Below are 21,324 nucleotides of genomic sequence, written 5' to 3' on the forward strand. Positions count from 1 at the left end.
TTATTAAAATATCATAATTTATATAAATATAAAATAACTTCAACACAGATTGTAACATGATAAAGTACATGAACATGATACAAGTACACAGAAGGTCTAAGTCTCTACTTCAGAGCAAGGAATAAATAGTTGGTAGAGTTTTGCTCAGCATCAAACTAAAGAATATTATACGTTTTGACATCTGCATGATCGATGAGAACATGATTAATAATCAAGAAGCAGGCAACTAACCTACGACCCAAAATTCTGCTGAGCTGAACACGCCACCCAATGCCGGCCGTTCACTGGGAGCAAAAACAGTCAGATATTTATCTACAACATCAAGTCAGGAGCTTTAACTTTGCAGGTGTACACCAACAATTCCAGCATCTTTCACTAGCTGCTCTGTCAAAGCTGAAAGCTTGGCTACTCCTGTTTTAACCTCAGTGAAACTTTCATCGTTCTTCATCATGCTAATCATTGGATCAGAACCACTTTGCAGGAAGATACTGGTATCAGAATCAGACTCAATACTAGTGCTAGCTTTAATCAAAAGTTCATGGCTCATTTCAGCCAGTTTTTGAAGAGCACTCGTGGCAGCTTCAACTTCCAGTTGAGCTGCCTCGAGCTGCAGCTTCTCAATGGCCAAGTCACCTATACTTTTCTCCCCAATTCTCTCTTGTGCCAAAGCATAAAGCTTCTTTATATCATTAGCATCTTCAATCATTTCTTCCTTCAGCCTTTGTAGTTCTTTTTCTCTTGCCTCCAACCTTCCAAGAACCATTTTGAGCTCTTCATCTTTTATTGCAAGAGCCCTCTGTGCAGCAAGAACTTCCATTTCTTTATCTTTTAAGCTCTCTTTAGTGAATCTGAGTTCAGTTTCAAGTTGCTTTTTCTGCAATCCAAAATCACTAGAAGGCCTATCTACCAGCTGATGCATTAATTCGCTGCTCACATCATCAACAGGCCTCAACACATTATTGTCTTCATCCTTAACTGAGATAACTAGTCGGTTTGTGAGTTCTGCAATTCGTTCTATGACAGTTTCAGCTTCAGAGAACTTCATCTTTGTATCATTCAACTCATCTTGTACTTTCAGAGCATATTCATCTTTCTCCTTTAATAAAGCAGTAGCTTGAATGAGCTGATTTTCTTTACTGCTCATAAGCATCTTCAGCTCTGCAATCTCTTGGTTTAATTGCTCTAAATTCTTTTTGGCATCAGAGAGTTCCTGGTCTTTCTCCTCCAATATAAGCTGAAGAGAAGCTCTCTCAGATTTCAGATGCTGGATTTCGAGTTTAGCCTCCACCAGGTCTACTTCTTTATTTTGCAGAACATTGTTCATTTCAACAAATTCAGTATGCTTCTTCCCTAACTGCTTTCGAAGAAAAGAGGCATCCTGGATAGCCAGCTGAAGTGAATATTTCTCTTTCTTCAGCTCCTCTTGTAACTCTTTTATTAGTTCCCTCTCTACAGATAAATCCCGTTCAAGATCCTTGTTTCGAGCCTCTACAACCCTAAGCTTCACTCTTTCACTCTCTACTTCTATCTGGGCATTTTTCAAGCTTTCCATGTAGGATGCAACACTTTTCCTCTGTTCTTCAAGCTCTTCGAGTTGCATTTTCAATAACTGTTCTTGCTGTTCCATTTGCTGTCTTGACGATGCCAGAGATTTCTGAGAAGAAACCAACTCAGACCTGACATCAGAAAGTAGCTGCTTCACCCTTGTGAAATCTTTGAAGGCCTCATTAGCTTCTCCCATGAGTCTAGATGCTTGTTCTGCAAGTTTCTTCAGTTCTTCTTGGGCTAATAACCACTCCATGGTCTGCTGCTGCAATTTAGCTTCAGCAACTTTCAGCTTCTCCTCTTCAAGTTTCCTTTGAGTCAGAGAAGTTTCTAACTCCTCTTCTCTCTCCCAAATTGCTTCTCGGAGTTCTTGAAGCTCAATTTCTTGTTTCTTCATAACTTCATTGGCTTCATTCAGGAGCTGAGACTTCGATGTAAGTTCAGAACGAATCTTCTCAGCTTCCTCAGTCTTCTTTACCAATTCATGCCTCATTTTATCCATTTCATCTTCTTTTGCAGACAGTGTAGATTGTGCAGCAGCAACCTTCTGGTCTTGTTCTTTGAGTTGAAGCTTCAAATCTTCTATCTGACTAGCTTGAGAAGCAAATGCAAGATTTGCCTGCGTTAGCTTCTCTTCCAGTTTTTCATGCTTAGAAGATGCAGCAGCAATTTCTTTCTCCCGTTGCTCCAACTCATCCTTCGCACGGCTTAACTCACTTTGCTCCAACACAACCATTTTCTCCGCATCCTGTAGATCATCTTCCTTCTGCTTCAACGCTGTCAAAGCAGCAAGCAGATCAGACTCAAGAGTCTGAAGGTCAAGAGCAAGGTGAAAATCCTGAAGTGGTTCACCATCTCGGCTTATTCCTTGTTCGAGTTTCTGGGTCTGCGCAAACAATCTCTCAAGAAGAACTTTTGCAGATTCAGCTGCCCCATTGTCATTGATGCTCGACTTACTGTTATTCAAGACAGATTCGACAATAAGAAGAGAATGGCCTTTCCCTCTTGTTACTGCCACAAAAGGTAGCGTTTTCTGTTTCCAACTGTGCCTCTGAGTAGATAACTGCACAAGATATTGCTCAACCATAAATAACTACATGATATATCCAAATATGAATTAGATAACAATTTATTGGATAATATATATGTATAAGTAAAACAAATTCGGATAATAGATTCGAAAATGCAGTACTTTCGAATCAAAACGACAGGAGGTTTGGTATATGTTGATGTGTGAAACATCACATAAATCGAGTATTGTTCTTTTGGGTGCCGTTGGACTGAAGTGCCGTACATACTCAAAGTTTTGTCATTGACTCTGAAGAGAGTTTGGGGCACTTGAACCCACGACCTGTCCAAATGGTACCACCTTTGCACTCATTATCACTTCTATATCTTTGAGTCATGGGTTCAAAGCCCCAATGCACAAAGCTCTTTAGCAGCTATGGTTTGGCCTATTCAGGCATCAAGAGGGAGCACCGCTCTTCAGTGTTCACTCTCAATTGGTATGATGTTTCGTACATCAACAGTATCAAATATTCAAGAGTTACTATCCATATAGGCTATAGATAGTAAATCTAATATCCTAATCCAAAAATTATCAGAATCCAAAAGTTACAAATCCAACAAATGATGTTCATAAATCCAGTTTTTTACTAGCCAGTTACCATTTGGTCAACTCACCGACTTTACTAAGTACTTGCTAAAGATTTTTCATTATCTCTAGCACCAAAGAAGCATGAATTAAGCTTGGAAATAATTAAAACAGTGAATTCAGGAATCCTAACTAAAAATAAACATAAAAGTTAGCATGTAGATTCCAGAAGAAACAAATTATCTGGGCTGAAATAAATCCAAGCAAAGAAAAAGGGAAAAGAAATGCAGAGACAGAGAAAAACACCTGGCGAAAACGAAGAGGAAAAGTAGCTGGAAGATTAGGGCGAAGAGCAGCAGCGAAGCCCATGTTTTTTAGCTCTTGAGCACACTTCAACAAAAGCCCACTCTTTAATCCCTTTATTGAATAAATACTGACCTTCGATTTTGAACATCGATTAAAAAAAAAATCCTACGAAGTTTTGAGCTCGAATGAAATGTAACTTGAAAATGGAGAAAGGATTATGAAATTGAAAAAGAAAACAAAAAGGAAACAGGGAGTTTGCTTCAGCAGAGAAAGAATCGCGATTCTACGCCACTCGCCAAAGCCCAGTGAAAATGAAATTTTGGGATTCGGATAATGAATGCCTACGTGCTAGGTGGGGGTGCAATCCCCTGCTTTTGATACCACGAATTATATAAGCCATGGAGTTGTTTAAGTGACTGTAGGATTCTGAGGAGATGCCACGTGTAATATATTTGACCAGGGGATGTAGAAGACAATTGAATACGTTGTTTTATTATCTTAATCGAATAGATTCAACTGAAAACTGATTGGCCATTCTGCCCTCATATTCACTCCTATGCTCCAAATTTAGATTTTTTTTTTGTCTTTTTCAGAATAATTTTGCTATATATTTTTAATCTTAATTCTATCTTTTAAAAATAAAATTTATATGTGTAATTACACAAAATTAAATTTTATATAATTTTATATTTATCCAAATAAAACTTTTGCACAATTTTAAAAAAAAAAGGTATATTATAACAATCTTGCATACAAATTGGTTGGGGCGGTGGGAATGTGGCAAATTGTTGACCATGAACTGCAAAGGTGTTGAGTGATGATTAAACTTTAGTTTGATCAAAGGTAGCTCCTTTTCAATTTTATGTGAATCACATTATGCCAATAATTAGTTGAGGGAGAAAAAGTGGTGTCCACACTCTTGGAACCCACCATGATATTTAGACACAAGGAGTGGAAGAAAGAAAATGAATGAAAAGTTGAGGAATATTAAAATCAATTTGTGTTTTCGGAATAAATTTCCATCTCAAAATTATATATTTTTATAATTATATATATATATATGAAATTTTAATTCAATTTCATTTTCAAGTAAAGTTAACATTATTATTAATATGACACCAATTTTTTTTTTGTATCTTTCATGTATCTATGTGTAAGATTTCTTACTGTCCCTCCTAATAATGTGATCTTTAATATTCGAATTGCAGGCACTACATCAAATTTAATAGATTGATGAAGTGCTCGCTATTGCATGCACTACATCTAATCCGACTGGTTTCAAAAAGAGGATGGTTGATGACCTTGCTTTTTCCATTGATTCACACAACTGCATCATTGCAAAGCTTCAAGTTGAGATTAAGGTGATTCAACGGATCAAAGATTATGAGGTTGCCTTGCGTAATGATCTACTAGCTCTCCCAAAGCACCAATGATTTGAATATCTAATTTAACAAAAAAGGGGAGTATATATATCTAAAAGCTATTGTTGTTGTTGTTTTTATTTTCCTCTTTGGTTTCTATTTTTATTTTAAAGTCTTGTAATCATGAAATTTTAAACTTTTATACATTTATGGTTGTTTTTGAAATCTTTTGATCTTGTGATTATCCTCAGATTTTACTATCCCTGATTGTTTAAGAATTCATTCATTATTGCAGTCAATATCAGTTTATTTTTATTCTTTTATTTAAGTTTTCTTTTTAGATTTTTAGGCAATGAAATATGTATTTTTCTTTAAAAAAAAGTACATGGATGGAGATTAATTAATTCACTTTTACGTTAGGATCAAGCAGTTGGTATATTAATTTTACTATATTTCAAAATATCCCACAAGAGTGAAAAACTAAAAATGAAATGACAAAAAAAAGTGAAATATATATATATATATATGAAATAGGTAGTTTTTTAAAATAAAACAACCGTAAAGTTTAAAGATAATTATTAGGACGATTTGAAAGTTGATATTAAATAACATATACACCTAGATTTTATATGTGTGTTAAAATTGAAGATAATGCTATTTATTTAATTTCATAAAGTTACTTTACTTGTAGTTTGATCTTATGTTCATATTTTTTCTGTATTGCACAGAAGATGCCGTGACCTTTTTTAACTTCTAATTGTTGGGCAAAGGAAACAAAACCCCTCACAAGGCTTATTTTGCATGTGCTTCATTTTCGCTATCTTTTCCTAGGCTTCAAAATTTATGTTTCCAATCCACAAATCGTGAATAAAGCATCAAATAAAAAAAAATGTTGTTTCCCCATAACTAAATGTCAGTTTTTGTTCAGAGACTTGTGACAATGGTGACAAAAGTCCCTAATCACAAAGCATGATGGTCCAAATATATTTATAATTTTAGAGTACAGTCACTCGACCAAACTACACTTACAATGAATAGTTGATCATCCTTTTACACAACATGGTTTAACTGTCAATGCTTGAAAATTGCTGCTATTGGAACAATGATCTCTCTACAGAGTTATCAAATGCAGAAACAGGTAAACTAATCCCCTCCCCCCACGGATTAGAGGGACACATCTAACACATGCTTTTTGCTTTCATCTTTCTATTTATTCAAGTGACTAGACAAAAAAAAAAAGAATACAGCAGTGTCATAAAAGGGCATCTTCTCATCATCACTGATATACATGTAACCGCAAAATTCACAACTATAATTGTTAAGATCATGCAATAAAAGCAGCATGCGATTGATTACTGGGAACTGTAATGGAGATTATGGGGGGATTGGCTTATCATACTCTATAGTATCAAAGAAATACAATATTCAAACACCATTTCAACTTTTCTAAGATTTTTCTAATTCCTTATCATCATTCTTTGACATGATGTCACATTTGAGTCTACGCTGTAGTTGAGAATTCACCTGCTTTCTTAATTTAGCATTCTCGGTGAAGATGTCTGCTATGATCTTCCTTAACTCATCATCTATTCTATTATCGTAGTGGTTGTCATGTACATTATCGGTATCCCCAATGGCACTGCTATCTTCCTTCACTAATAGTTGCACCTAAATCATATTATGCAGGAAAAAGATTAGCTAAAGGCAAAGGTCAGGGAAGATGAAACAATAAAATAATGGAACATTATATTACAAAGTTGCCAAAAAGCAAGGGGCAGGGTGGGGAAGAAAGAATGAGAGATAGAGAGGACAAAAGTTTGGAATCCATTTTATGGTTTATAAGCCTTTCATTTTCTATTCAATATTTCCAATAAAAAGAATATCTAAAGATCAAATCAAGGGGCAATAATTTTCACAATGCTGGAAATAGCCAAAAAGCAAGGTACCTCTGCAAGTAGGACAGTGATTTTATCATCAGATGTAGTCAACAAATCCAATGCTTCTTCAACTAAGGAAGAATCCTTGATTAAATTTTCATCATCAACTATGGACAAATTCACATTGCACTCAAGAAGACGATTGTGAAGAAGTTGGCATTCATTTAGCAGCTTTTCTCTAGCAGTTCTTACATGCTTGCTGATTTGTCTTTCGTGCTCTAGTTGTACCTGCAAAATCCAAGGACTAAATCCATTAGCGACGATTTGCTTTGACCACATTGAATGTAAAAATCTCAGTAAATTTGGGAAGCGGGGTGTTCTGGAAATGCTTTAGTACAGACAATTACCTCCACCTCAGATATCTTTGATAGTGATTGATCAACCTCCTGCTTCAGTTCTTTTTCAGATTTCCTAAGAGACTTGACCTCTTTAACAAGAACTTTAATTTCGGCTTTTGATTTAGTCTCTAGCTCTTCATATTGCTTTGAGATAATGTTCAGCTGCTCCTTACTAGCATTTAACTCTTGCAACATTGCATCTTCCTCCTTAGCAGCAGAATGATTAGTTGTCTCTGTTATTTGCATCTCATCCTGTCTCAAGTTTTATTTTTATCAGTGAATACTAAAACATCGGCAAGTATATTTTACTTTAAGGGGCAAAGAAATTGCCTCAAAATGCATGTTAGGCACTCAAAAAGGATTTGCAATGCTTGTCCAAGGGAAAGCAATGACGGTTAACTTTTCAAACAAATTTCTCAAGTAACAGCAGAAAACTTCAACAATCAGGTTCTATAACATTCCTATCTAGAGATTAGTTTAGTTTTATCCTGTGGGGTGAGAGGCAGAGTGCTGGAGATAAACGTTTAATGGAAATAAGACATTAAACATTTAGAGACATATAATCACTAATTTTAAGCACTTCCACTCCATGCATAATTTATAAGGCTATGTTCATCATCTACCTTAATTGACAAAAATATCTGCACAAAGCACCAATATCATGCATGTGCACTCGTGTGGCAGTTATAAAGAAAAACATATTTCAAGATTAAAAGGAGTCAAATGCTTTACCTGTTTAGGATTCAAATTCAACTCCATTTCCAATAATTTACGCCGAAGTTCTGCCATTTCCCACTGCATTTGAGTAAACCTTTCTCTTTCAATCAGGAGAGCTTGCTGCAAGTTCTCTTTACTTTTCTGTTTGGTGCTTTCAAGTTCCACTTCCAAATCCTTAACCTGAGAATCTCCAATATGTTAATTAAACTCAAATTGCTAATATTTTACTAAGAAGAAAGCTAATTCAACCTCTATTGCAATATAAAGTACCCAAAGACAAAAACCATTTAAAAACAGAATTAAAAAAGCTATATAGGATTCTGGTCAAAATTAGTTGGAAAGGACACAGGTCTGAAAATCCTTGACCAAAAAGGGGCAAAAAATAAATTAAAAAAAAAACTGACCCATAAGAAAAAGAACTATAAAAAATTTCTGTTTTGCACGCACAATTCATCTAAATGTAGATAAAATAGAACACATTATTGAAAGAAAAAAGTGACCAATATAGTGAAATATCAAAAGTCAGCATCAAAACTATATACTGTCACTGCAAATAACCCCCTGAATAATGAGAATATCCCAATTGCATTGATACTAAACAATTTATATTATGATAACTTCCAAAATCGAAATCTCAAAAGCCACATTGAACTGCTTCTACAAACCTTTGTTGTAAGATAACCTTTCACAGCTATTTCTTGATTTAGTCTTGCTATAAGATCCTCCATGTCAGTTTTTGCAGTGAATAGTCCCTGCTGCATTGTCAAAAGAAACCTGTTCATCTTGTGACGCTGATCCAATGGAAGAACAATTTGTGTAGCACCAGAAAACTGCAAATCTGATTTTCCAAGAGTTCCCATGGTACTCAATACTTCAGAAGTTCCAGGAAGGTCACAAGATGAATTTGGAATTCTAAAGTTGCACATATCACTACCTCTCAAAGAAGTTACATCACTCCCAACACTTTCAGTTGATAGCTTTCGAGCATGACCAGCCGCCTTAGCAGGCTCTGGTTCGGAAAAGAGTTCCAATCCATCAGTGCCATGAAATGAAGCTCTAGAGCCATTTCCATTATAAGTATCTTTCTCCAAAGTTTTATTGATGTTTCTGTTATGTGTTTTATGCCTAGGAAAATCTTCTAGCTGCTCCAAAATTGTCTGTCCCATAGATAGTCCCTCATCAATGTTGGACATACCATACTTCACAAAATTTTCTATTGATCCTGACAAATCTTCATCCAATGTCAGATCTCCCAAACCAATGTCAGAGCTGTTTTCTCTCCCTAACCTAGGTGACCCAAGCTCAGATGTCTCATAAGCAGTATCACTGCCATAATCTGACGTCACTGATGAACAACCAGCAATATGAGATGTGTTTGAACTGGGATGAATCTCATTTGATGAAATTGTGCTATTTCCAGCAACATTCGGTTCTGAGGAGCATTTATTTACCTCTTGGAATGCTGAAAAGAATATATAATATATAAAAAGTCCAACTTCATGATAAAATTAATCTCGATCATAGATAGACTACATATCTTCTAATAGACATCCACTATTGCTTGGATTCTATCAGATATCCACTTTTACAGGAAAATTGTAGAAGATAAGATAACTACATCTTAAAGTCCTGTTAATGAAGTAGAATTGGACATACCAGATCTTGCAGCAGCTTCTAGTTCAAGAAAGGATGCAACTGTGACACTTCTCGACAAATCAAAGTCAGATAACAGCTTTGTCATCCACTCCTCCAATGAACACCTTCTCTGCAACAAAACTAAGACTTTTGAGGACATTAGTCACTCAGATAATAGACATGACAAACATTTAATCAGAAGCTTCCCTTTTTTCACTCTCTTTGTTTTTTTCCCAAACATACCAACTCGCATCGCATAAACAGTTAATTGCAACTGTTGCAACTTAACAATAGGCTCCTTTAGCTATCTATAATTCTTGAAGTTCAAATTTTTTGTTAAAGAAAAAAGGTTTGTCAAATAAAAACTGTAGTTCAATACCAAGTTAGTATGTCTGTATAGAAAACATATGATTTGAACCTTGGAAATCAATAGTGGTGATTTCCATTTTCAGGATTCTTTTAGTTACATCAGACAACTGAAGGAAAACACCTTTATGGGCTTCAGTTCTGAATTATGCAGTGCCAAGTTACGTAGAGAACTTTGACATGCTTCAATCAATATAGCCTATCACAAAGACATGCCCCAATTTGCGCAAACTGTTTCTAGGACAAAATAGTGCAGGGAAAATGTCCATAAAAAACTAAGTTTTGTGGCAAAGATCTGAGAAGTTCTAAGTTTGCTATCAAGGATGAATTGTATTAGCAACTATAAGGGGAAGCCAAAAAGCTAGTACTGATCATCAGAGAAGAAAACAATGGGAAATGAAATATTGTTATGGCACATTTTCCAGATGATAAAGAGAAAGAAGACACTACAGAAATTCTATTAAAACCATAAAAAATTAAAACACACACACACACACACCCAAAATGAAAAGCATATTGCCTACCTCTTCCAACAAAACCCTGCTTTTCATACGCAACAATCCCTTGGGTGGTGCAGGGGGAAGACTTTTCTTGGGAAATGCCGTTTTTAGCTGTAGACAGAAGTCAAATAACAATATAAGCGGTGAGGTCCCAAATGAAATGTATTTGAATATTTTAGTCTGAATGCATATCATCTGTATCCATAGTTCTGCTCAAGCAATTATGTCATAACAATCAGCTTCAGTTACATAACATTACACTCTAAATATGGAGTTCTTGCTGCAACTAAAGCAAATTCCAGGACTTACTTCAGTAAATAGCTTCAAAAAATCATTAAATCTTCTTAATACTCCACGTGTGGTTGTAACGCCCTCTGGTGACTGTAACCCAACCTGTACCCTGTAAAACTGCCCCCCTAAGAATGTTAACAGAGAACTGTGAAAATTATTTTAGTATGACTAAGATGACTATATCTATATGACTGATGATTACGAAAGAATGCCAGTGTGTCAGTTCAAAAAATGAAATTAACTCTTAGAGTATTAGATTGCCAACATAGAGAATTTAAGCCCATTTACATGTTGAAAGTTTTCTGATTTGTAATATAACAATCCATTAGAAAAGTATTAGATTTTTTTAATAAATAGAAAAGTACTAGAATATTAATAAACAGTGAGGTAGAATTTTGTATTATGAAAGAGAATTCAACATATCACTAAGAATATTACAAACTACAAAGCAGAATAGGATTACATCTATCATAGGCATAGACAATGGTGGTTACCACAACGGGATCTGAATCTCTTGCTTTGGGAAGGACAACCCAAGATGGTATTGTAACAGAGTAACTCCATCCTGTTTGAGGATCATGTGGCCAAACAGTTTCCCTCCCATTCTGCACGTATACGTATAATGAGTACAGGCTCTTACTACAAGAATCAGAAAATAAACGAAGGAAAAGAAAATCATTTCTTTTTTCCTGCTAAAAAGAACCATAAACAATGGTATTGAAAATGCATCAAAATCAATCCTTATTTTAAGATGATTTCTAAATCCTTGCTCGAGTTCTCAGATCATCCTGCTTAACCAAAAAAACTAATGCAATTCAACTTGATGCAGAAGCTTAATTTTATAATATTTCATTTTATTATTTCAGTTGTATTTTATAATATTTATTTTATGTATTAGATATATTTTGGGCAGCTAATATTATTAGTTATCATTAGGTTTAAATCTACGTTTAGGATTGAAACTTTTATAACATTACTTGCAAGAAAGAAAGCCTATATAAATAAGTTGTAAGCTTTACAGCCAACATTGTTATTCTTACTATTTTCTTTGAATTAATATAAAGAAACTAGAGATTTTCAATAACCCCAAATTTTCTAGAGTTCCAACTTCTTTCTTACTCGTTTGTTCAACCCTAATTCTTTCTATTATTGCTATTTTCTCCCCTAAACCATATCGACTAGAGTTTGCTTTTAACCCATGGTTGGACAAATTAGAGATTGAGAAAGAGGAAGTCTGTCAAGAAACGAGATTGGCTGAAATACAACATGGTTGTTTCCACAAGAACAAGTGCGATGCAGAAGCTTAAAATTAAAAATAAATATATTTTATTATTTCAGTTTATTTTATTTAAAGTATTAGATTTGTTTTTTTGACAGCTTGGATTATTATTACTTGGGGATTAAGTATAGGATTGTTAATTAATTTTTTTGCAAGAAAGCCTAGAAACTTTACTTGCAAGAAAGAAATCCTATATGTTGTAGGCTTTACAGCCATAATTATTATTCTGATTATTTCCTTTGAATTAATAGAAAAACTAGAGGTTTTCTATAACCTAAGTTTTCTAGAGTTCCATCTTCTTTCCTATTCGTTTGTTTAGCCCTAATTCTTTTTAATTGCTACTGTTTTCTTCCCCAATCCACATCAAAGTAACCCAAATGGAGATTCTGGAAGCTACCGACAGCCAGTTTGACATACCTAAAGGTAGCCTTGCTGATAAATCTAATTTGATGAGGAAGAAAACCCTTTTCATGATATTGGACCTGCAAACTTTGCAATACAAGGTGGACAGGAGGAATGGTTAGTGTGTACCCTAGAATTAAATGAGGATTGAATCAAAGTTGAAGTTGTTGATTTTTTTGGAAAGATGTATACAGAAGAGCAAGACTATGATTTGTTAGATCCTATTTATGATGAGTATCCGGAAGAAATTGAGGAAGAATCCTTGATTGCTCGTGATGTGTTGGCAACAACAACTAAAGAGGGAAAGGAGACTAGCATTGTGGTAGATGCACTTAGCTGATAATCTTCACTATAAAGGCGTTGAGTGCTCAAGTGAAGGGTTTGAAGAAGTCAGGGATCAATAGGAAACTGACTCATATTTTGGCCCAAACATATTTGAGAGTCCTAAGATGTTCAGCATGACCCTTTGTGAAGCCAGATCAGTTATTGAAATAGATGCTCCATTGAGTGATGATCAGGACCCTAGCCAACATTCTAAAAAGAAGTGTTATCTTTGCCATACCCAACATAAAATCTAAGAGATTGAAGTATTCTTTAAAGAATATCCTCAACTGGATGATAAGCCTTGTATGATATTCCTACGGCTACAAATCATATTCTTGCAGAAATACCTTGGCTGAATGATATTCTTGATCGACTGGTTCTATAGAGTTTTTAATGATTGATTTGAAGAGTGGTTACCACCATAATAGATTGAGAATTGTTGATGAATGGAAGACAACTTTTAAGACTACAGATGGCTTTTATAAATGGTTAGAAATGCCAAGCACATCTAATGTGGATCATGAGTGCGGTAGGCAGACAACTAGACACTGCAAAACAGTATGAAGCTGTTGTAATAGCTACTTTAAATATTGTAATTTTCTCTGAAACCTACTCAACAAAAACTGAAGCTGGGGAACCTGCCGGGAGTGAGAGCAGGAATACTCCTACTGCTCATATATCAAACAAGACACTGGTTGAGGTAGACAAGAAAAATTTTGACAATAAATCATGTTAGCACAACAGCAAATGGAAAAGTTGTTTCAGCTTGTGATGTTCCAAAAGAAGAAAGAAAAAGTATATGTTATTGAACTTGGTGCAAAGGAACTAGAAAACAATGGATCCATTGTGGTTACGACCTCTGTTCAGAGAGCTAATTCCTTGAAACCTGAGTGCAAAAACCCATATTGGCTTAGAGAATGTTGCAAGTTCAAAAGAGACTCAAAACGAAAATTAATTACAGAGAATAAAATGGAGGCTGATAGTACATGCTCTCAGAATGCTGGTAATAAGAACAATGTTTCTCAAGGACCTCTTGCTTATGCTGGTGATCAAACAGATTCTAGCGTCCAACATGACTTTACCAATCCAATGAAACTACCTCAAATTGCTGAGAGGGGTAAAACCAACTTACGGTCGGTTTTAAAGAATATCCAAAAGCTGATTTTGTTGGTAATAATTCTAGAATGGTCCTATTTTTTGCAGGTATGGTGGAAACTTCTATTGATGATTTTGAAACCAAAGAAGGAAGTCGTAGAATGATTGATATACTGTCTGGAATTGAGGTGGAGCCTTCTTTGAAAGGATCTCCTAGAACTTCCCATGGAAATAGAAGTGCTGATCTTAAGGATATTCTTGCAGAAACATTGGTTTGTAATCGATCTGCTGCTTATTTGAGTGACATATCCTTTGACAAGTCAGACATGCTTTTTATGACTATGAAGTATTTTATAGTGGTTGTTTCTAAAGGTTCCAAAGCTTCAGAAAACTCGAACAGTCTCGGATCTAGTTCTTTGGTGGCTGACATGAAATTTACTTATTTTGCTACCAATCAAAATTGTGGAAATCAGAAAAGGAGTGGAGACCATTATGCAACTAACATCCTGAAATTGAAGGTTAATGATCCCTCTCTTTGTGTGGCACATATTGATGAAGTTGATGAAAGGGAAGGTGGAAGAGTTCAGAAAGTTTACGATTCTGTAGTGGTTAAAGGTGCTGATAATCTTGACCAGGAAATCTATCAAATTAAGTTGCTTAAGAAAGCAAAGTTAGGAGGAAGAAAACCTGAAAAACAGACTCATTCTTTAATTTTTACCAATGCAGAAGTTTTTCAAACCAGTGATATGAATCAGGAAAACAACATGAAGAATTGCCTAAAAGAGTTGATCTAGAAAATTATGCTGACATGGTGGAAGTTGTCTCACTGGAGTTGAGTTTTCCAAGCCAGGGAGAATGACGCAAGAGCTTAATTTTATAATATTTTATTTTATTATTTCAGTTTATTTTATAGTATTTAGTTTAAGTATTGGATATATTTTGGGGAGCTAAGATTATTAGTTATCTTAAGGTCTAAATCTAGGTATGGATTAAAACTTTATTTGCAAGAAAGCTTAGTAACTTTACTTGCAAGAAAGAAAGCTTATATAAAGAAGTTGTAAGCTTTACAGCCAACATTGTTATTCTTTTTATTTTCTTTGAATTAATATAAAAAGCTAAAGGTTTTCTATAGCCCTCGAGTTTTCTAGATTTCCAACTTTCTTACTCATTTGTTCAGCCCTAATTCTTTATATTGCAGCTGTTTTCTCCCCTAAACCACATCACAGCTGAATGTACTTATAAATCAATAGAAGCACCGTATATTCTTAAGAACCATATCATGAGGTTTCATATTGACACTGAAACTTGGGGAGCAAAATAACCTAAATTCTAAAGTTTACTAGATTGATGTATTAAAAAAGCAGGTTAAAGCAATAAACGCACTGTCTTTTCCATTTATGATCAAGGTAAACTAAGTTACTGAAACAATCTAGCAACCAAGTCTTTGCAAAATTGATCGACTTTCTGTTTTCTCGATCCACCATATGATCACTCAAAACACTATTGAGCGCTAATTCAGATTCCAAACTAACTTCAAATAAGAAAAAAAAAGGAAAGAGAGATAAATTTGAAGGGAAAGCTGACCCATTTACGAGGGGGCGGGCTCCAATCCATCCCGAGAGGCAGCGGCGAAGTCCCATCGTGCCTATGCTTCGGTGGACTCCGTCTCTGCATCATCTATTTCTCTTTTTTCTATTATTCACTGCGGAAACGACGCCGATCTCTCTCTCGTGGAACCGAAATAGAACATTAAAATCAAGGGGCGAAGAGCTTTAGGGTTTAACTGATCGGATCAGAGGGAGGAAAGTAGGCAAGTTAGGCATTTGGCGTGGAAATTCAATGATCAGAGACCGATTTCGCCTCTTTTTTTTCTCTATTATTATCAGTAATAACAATTCGGAGTTGAAAAAGAAAAGAAGAAGAAGAAGATAGAGCGCATTTTAAAAGCGAAAAGAAAGGAGTGGGCTAAATTGAGCCGTGAGCGTAGCGTATCATCTGAAAACCTTGCGTCTATATTCCGAAGGTGTCTTCTTCTGCCTCTTTTTGGTCGTCTCTCTCAAGTCCTGGTCCTGGATGCCAAAATTTCCATCCCATACCTTTCTATTCTTTATTTAATTTATTCAATCATTATTTTTGCAGGTTTTTCATTTTATTTTATTTTATAAATTTCGGGACACTTGTACTAACCTAAGAATGAACGGTCTTACCTAATTCTCTTGTTCTGCCTTGCATTAAATTTCACGCCAAAGACGATATCGGAAAGGATTGTAATACAACCACGATATTAGTTATAGTATGCATCTCTTTTAATAATTTGATATTATATTAATATTTTTATTCGGAATTTTAACATTTTTATTTTAAAAAAATTAAATAAAAATCTTGAGATTTAGGATAAAATTATTAATGTGACATTAAATTATTAAAAATTGATAATATTCTTATTTCATACAATCTTTTCTCGTAAAAATATATATATTTTGTCTATTCAAAACAAACACTTACAGATTGTGTTGGGATAACAAACATTTGTTTAGGATAGCCTAAGTGCAATTCAAAGTTGACATTTTTTTACTTTGATATTCATGGTGTGTTAATCAAAAAATAATCCTCGAGTCATATTTTATTATTAAGTTATTATTAGTAATTTTGTTGTTAATGGTTCTAATCATATCTATTTTTTTACACAGTATTTAGAACTATTCATAGTTCCTCCTCAACTCATAAATAGGAGGATAATGTACTCCAGTGCACTCAAACTCTCGCCCTTTTACATTGGCAATAATATTCATATCAATCAAACTAATACTCAATCGACTGTTACCATTTTTAATTTTAGAACCAAAATAATTTAATCTTTTAGGCTTATAAAGCATAATCTTGGATGTAGGCAGCCATGTGTTGTGCATGATTGGGCTTCAGTTTTCACTAAACCCATGACATTCAACACATTGGTATTGCTTTCACTCACATTCATTATTTTTCATACCTATTATTTCCCCATATAAGTTTAATCCACCCATAAATCATATGTTTTAAAAGTATTGATTAGTAGATTGAAAATTAATATCCTTGATCCATTGGTCTTGCCACTATTAGATCTAATTGAAGTTGTAGTAGTGTAAAAATTAACCAAGGAAACCAGTTAGGGTGAAGTCAAACAATATATTTTTGGGGACTTATATGACAATTTGTCATAACTAGGGGTCAAGGCCCTGCTTCCTTTGGTTACGCTCTTGAGAAATCAATCAAAGATTTGTGATAGTAAAATTAAGTTCGACATTTTTTATTAAATGATATAATTGTAATTTTAGTCCCTTCCAAATATTAATAATTTGATTTAATCTTTTTTTATTTTTTGTTAAATGAATTTTTTTTCTTTTTTAGCTACTTTCAAATATTAAAAATTTTATTTAATTTAGTTTAATAAAAAATTAACTTCAATTTCATTTTCTTTTAATTTTATTTCGATTTCGTCTAGAAGTGTTCATGGGTCAGATTCAGGTTGAGCCCAAGGATGATATTAACACACTTTATGTTTACCCAAGCTCGACTCAGCCAGAAATATAGGCTTTAAAAAAATTAAAACATATATTTATTATTTATATATATTTTATTAAAATTTTATACATAGTCATCTCAACATTTTTTTAATGCATACTATAAATTTATTTTTTTATATGTAATGAATTTTATAATATAAGATATTACAAACTTAAAAAAAAAATCGGATCAGATCTTTGAATGTTCAAACTCAAGTCCAATTTATATTTTAAACAAGTTTAATTTTTTTTGTCTAAACTCGTTCTATGAGCCTAATATTTTTATCCAAACATTTCAAATTTTCTAAAAAAACCTTCAAATTGAGATGAATAAATTCGACAAACAGAGTGGAAGAGATCAGACAAGTAAATCATGAAGGTCACGTTTGTTTCAACAATGTCTGCATGCAGAGAAAGAGAGTCGGTTGTTTTAATTAGAAGGACAAGACGTCAATACCCCTCCCATGTCTCCTCTACCTTTGCCAAATTAGATTTTTCACTCTGCATCTACATTCATATATGTCTGTCTCAATTATACTAAAACATGTGTGTCTTAATTTCTTAAATAAGCAATGTTTTTACCCTTTATGTCCTATAGTTTTATTTGTATCATGTTACTATCATATAGTTTTACTTTCTAATTGCACTCATATTAACATGTATTTATCATTATTGTATGCAACTAGGGGCTGAAAGGTCCCGGTCCTTTCTAAAATAAATTTTTTTTATTTTAACCATTTAAAATTCTTGAATTAATAAATATAAAATTATACTTTATTTCCTCTAAAAATGATAAAATTTTGATTTAATCATTTAAAAATTATATTTTTATTATCATAAAAATTACAATTCAATTTCGGTTCCCTAAAAAATTTTTTAGCTTCGCCCCTACATACAACATAATTTTATTAATTCTAAATTTACTTTTGGTATCATCTAAAAATTTATTTATCAGAAAACACGTTTCAAAAATTTAACTCAGATTCCGTTTAATATCTTTTGTCTTCATATACCTCTTTTAATCTTAAACCTATTCTTGTAAGAACTTTCACTTTCTCCACCGATCAAAGTTCAAACTACATAAAAAATCATAAATTCGGAAACAAAAATATAAAAATTAATACCATAAAATAAAAAAATAAAAAACTAAGACTATCTTTAGGTTTCTTCTCAATATGCTCTCCCAAACTTTTACTACTAGTTGAACTTGAAACAACACAACTCCATAATAAAAGCTTAAAGTAGAAATAAAATCATTTTGGTTGTAGAATCATATAAGAAGAACTAATACCATGAAGGAATATTGATGAATAAGAAGAAGATCCTCTCAGTAATTTTCCACAGATTTTTTGAACTGTGTTTGATTTCAGTACTGTTGCATGGTGAAATGCTTTAGCTTTTTTTCTTGATACAGTTCAAGAAAGCTGTGGAAAACCACAAAGAGGACCATAGGTGCTGCATGCAAGCATCTGACCACCTAACCATATCTCAGATTGAGAAGAACTTGGTAGATGAAAGGCAAGAGAAGAGAAGAGAAGAGAGAAGAAGTGAAAGTGGGAGAAATGATAGGCAGAGGGCTAGCCGAGTAGTATTATTGTGATGTGAAAACTGAATATATACACACACATATATATACATAAAGAGAACCCTTCATTTTCAAAGGCTATTCCATTTGTATTATACTTACAGTAACGTATGAGATGCAATATTAATGGTTTTAACTTTTGGAGCTTAAAATTGTAAAATGATGTGATCTTTAAGTAATTTTCTTGATTTGTTACTGATTTTAGATTAGATATGTTTACACTATATAAATTTAAATTTGTTCTAATTTTGTCAATGAGAAATGAAATGGTATGCCCTTGGGTCCTCAATGACTCAGGTATAGGGGTGAAATTAGAAAAAATTTTAGGGGCCAAAATTAAAATTATAATTTTTACGACAATAAAAAAACAATTTGACCATTTTAATAGCCTCTATATTTATAATTTTTAAAGAATTAAATCAAATTTTTATCATTTTTAGGGAGCGACAAAGTGCAATTTTATCATTTTAGGGGCCCAGGGTCCCTGCCAGCCCCTGGTTTCGCCCCTACCCATATTCTAATCTTACAATCTTAGCTTCTTTTCAAGATTTATTTTGGGCTTATTAATAGGTGCAATGGTTCTAAGGGGAAAATTTAAGTTCGAACCCTAGAAAAAAGGTGAATACAAGGGGTATGTAGGGTCCTTGACCCTAAAAATGGAAAGTTGAAGTTCTAGTCCCTTGTAAATGATTAAATTATAAATTAATATAAGGTAAAATTGTACTTCTCCCCCAAAAATGAAAAAAAATCTATTTAGTCCTTTCAAAAATAATGAAATCATAAATTAATATTTTGACATCTCAAAATTTTATAATTCAATTTTTGCCTCCCTAATTTTTTTTTGAAAATGACATTGTTGGAAAGAACAATCATGAACTCGAAAATGATTAGTCTTCATAGACTGTAAGACAAATATGAAGGATACATTGATTATATAAAAAATATTTTTTGAGTTTTTAAGCCCCACCAGGGATATATTAGGATTTATTGGCTATGACTCATTAATAAATGTTTGGGATAAATGTCAAAAGTTATACATGAACTTTGGCCTAATGTGTAATTTTATACATGAAATTTTAATTTAATCAAATTCTCACAAAGTATTAACACAATTATTGATATAGCATCGTTTTATATTTATATATTGCATACACAAATAATTATATTTATCCAATATAAAATAAATTAATGTATTTATTTAAATGTGTATGATTAAATCAAAATTGTATCAAATCAAAGTTCATGTATCAAATAGTACATTGAATAAAAATTTATGTATAATTTTGAGATTTATCCCTAAATATTTTCTCGTACTTTTTTAATGTCCCATCGAATGTGGTAACTATCTAGATTTGTTATGATTTAGTTTTGGTTATATTTTGGTATTGTGCTTCTCCTTTTTTTACAATGATGATTTGAAGTTCGAACCCAAACTATTCATAAGATAGATGAACACCCGATCAATAAATCAAACTTTGAGTTCAATCTAATTGTGCCTTGTGTCGATTTGATTCTAATTATAGCTTATCCCAATAAATATATAATTTGTTATTGTCCTTATGATTGTCCCAATACACATACTTATGATTGTCCTTGTAAACTAAAAAACAAAAGAGTCTAATCTTCTTATTGCATATATTGAACTTATAACCAATCATGTGAAATCATTTATTCTATACACATATATTAAATTTTTTATTAAGGGTGGATTTAGATAGATAATGGGGTGCGATACAATGTATTTAGTTTTTTTTATCTTTTGTAACAATATTTAATTTTACAGTCACCACTATTTTTACACTAACTTCAAGTAAACACACTGTCCATCAAAACCCACCCTAAATTAACATCACAAATCAATTGAATACCGACTCAAAATAGATCAACAAAAACTCAATCATAATACACAAAAAAATTAAAACATTTAACATGCTGAAAGGGCGTGCGTTGCGGTTTGCATCAGAAGTTCCCTCGGGCGTTTCGCAAATGAAAGGGATGGTACGTGTGGGCAGATGGGTGGGGAAAATATACTTCTGTATAACTGCTCTGAGCCCATGACGTAGTACTTCATGTGGACTTGTTGTCACCTCTCATAACCCATTTATCAAACCATCAAACCCTTCTTCACCTTTCGGCCATACTTTTTGCTTTCTAATTTTTATTATACTACCATATTATTATGTCATCAAAACAAAACATCTAGTAAATGTCAATATTTTTTTTATACCTTTATCTATATCTATTTCTATAAGTATCTATAATATAATTATATTTCTATAAGTGTTTGATAAACCACTGGATTTTTTTTATTTTATTAAAAATTAATGTTTTTAATATTTTATTTTTTAAATGTGTTTAATAATCATTTTATTTTTTATTTAATATAAAAATTTTAACAAAAAAATAAGTAGGTAAGTTAACTACTTATTACTTATGCCTCGTCTGATTACTTAGGTAATAACATAAGGAAATGCTTAGGTAAGTATTAAATTGGCTCCTTAATACAT

The 21,324-nt window shown here is 33.1% G+C and overlaps 2 protein-coding genes across 8 annotated transcripts; both read right to left on the reverse strand.

Moving 5' to 3' along the window:
• On the reverse strand, window positions 1–3,802 carry LOC107953771 (myosin-11). Its single transcript, XM_016889175.2, has 2 exons — window positions 3,446–3,802; window positions 1–2,608 (listed from the first exon to the last, which is right to left on the reverse strand). Exons 1-2 carry the CDS (start codon window positions 3,506–3,508, stop codon window positions 335–337), a joined length of 2,337 nt encoding a protein of 778 aa, XP_016744664.1. The 5' UTR covers window positions 3,509–3,802; the 3' UTR covers window positions 1–334.
• A 2,256-nt stretch (window positions 3,803–6,058) lies between these two features.
• LOC107953770 (PX domain-containing protein EREL1) lies at window positions 6,059–15,818 on the reverse strand. Of its 7 annotated transcripts, XM_016889173.2 has the most exons (11): window positions 15,275–15,817; window positions 11,085–11,195; window positions 10,609–10,707; window positions 10,324–10,410; window positions 9,455–9,563; window positions 8,733–9,260; window positions 8,464–8,636; window positions 7,814–7,978; window positions 7,091–7,333; window positions 6,753–6,971; window positions 6,059–6,474 (listed from the first exon to the last, which is right to left on the reverse strand). In XM_016889173.2, the coding sequence occupies exons 1-11, from the start codon at window positions 15,365–15,367 to the stop codon at window positions 6,253–6,255; spliced, it is 2,049 nt and encodes a 682-aa protein (XP_016744662.1). In that variant the 5' UTR covers window positions 15,368–15,817; the 3' UTR covers window positions 6,059–6,252. The 7 variants fall into 7 exon arrangements, with proteins under 7 accessions (XP_016744662.1, XP_016744659.1, XP_016744660.1 ...); XM_016889170.2 differs by having other exon boundaries at window positions 8,464–9,260; window positions 11,085–11,229; window positions 15,275–15,818; XM_016889171.2 differs by having other exon boundaries at window positions 8,464–9,260; window positions 10,609–10,699.
• Between the last annotated feature and the right edge of the window lie 5,506 nt (window positions 15,819–21,324).

The sequence above is a fragment of the Gossypium hirsutum genome, chromosome D07 (genome assembly GCF_007990345.1).
Source record: "Gossypium hirsutum isolate 1008001.06 chromosome D07, Gossypium_hirsutum_v2.1, whole genome shotgun sequence".
NCBI lineage: Eukaryota > Viridiplantae > Streptophyta > Magnoliopsida > Malvales > Malvaceae > Gossypium > Gossypium hirsutum.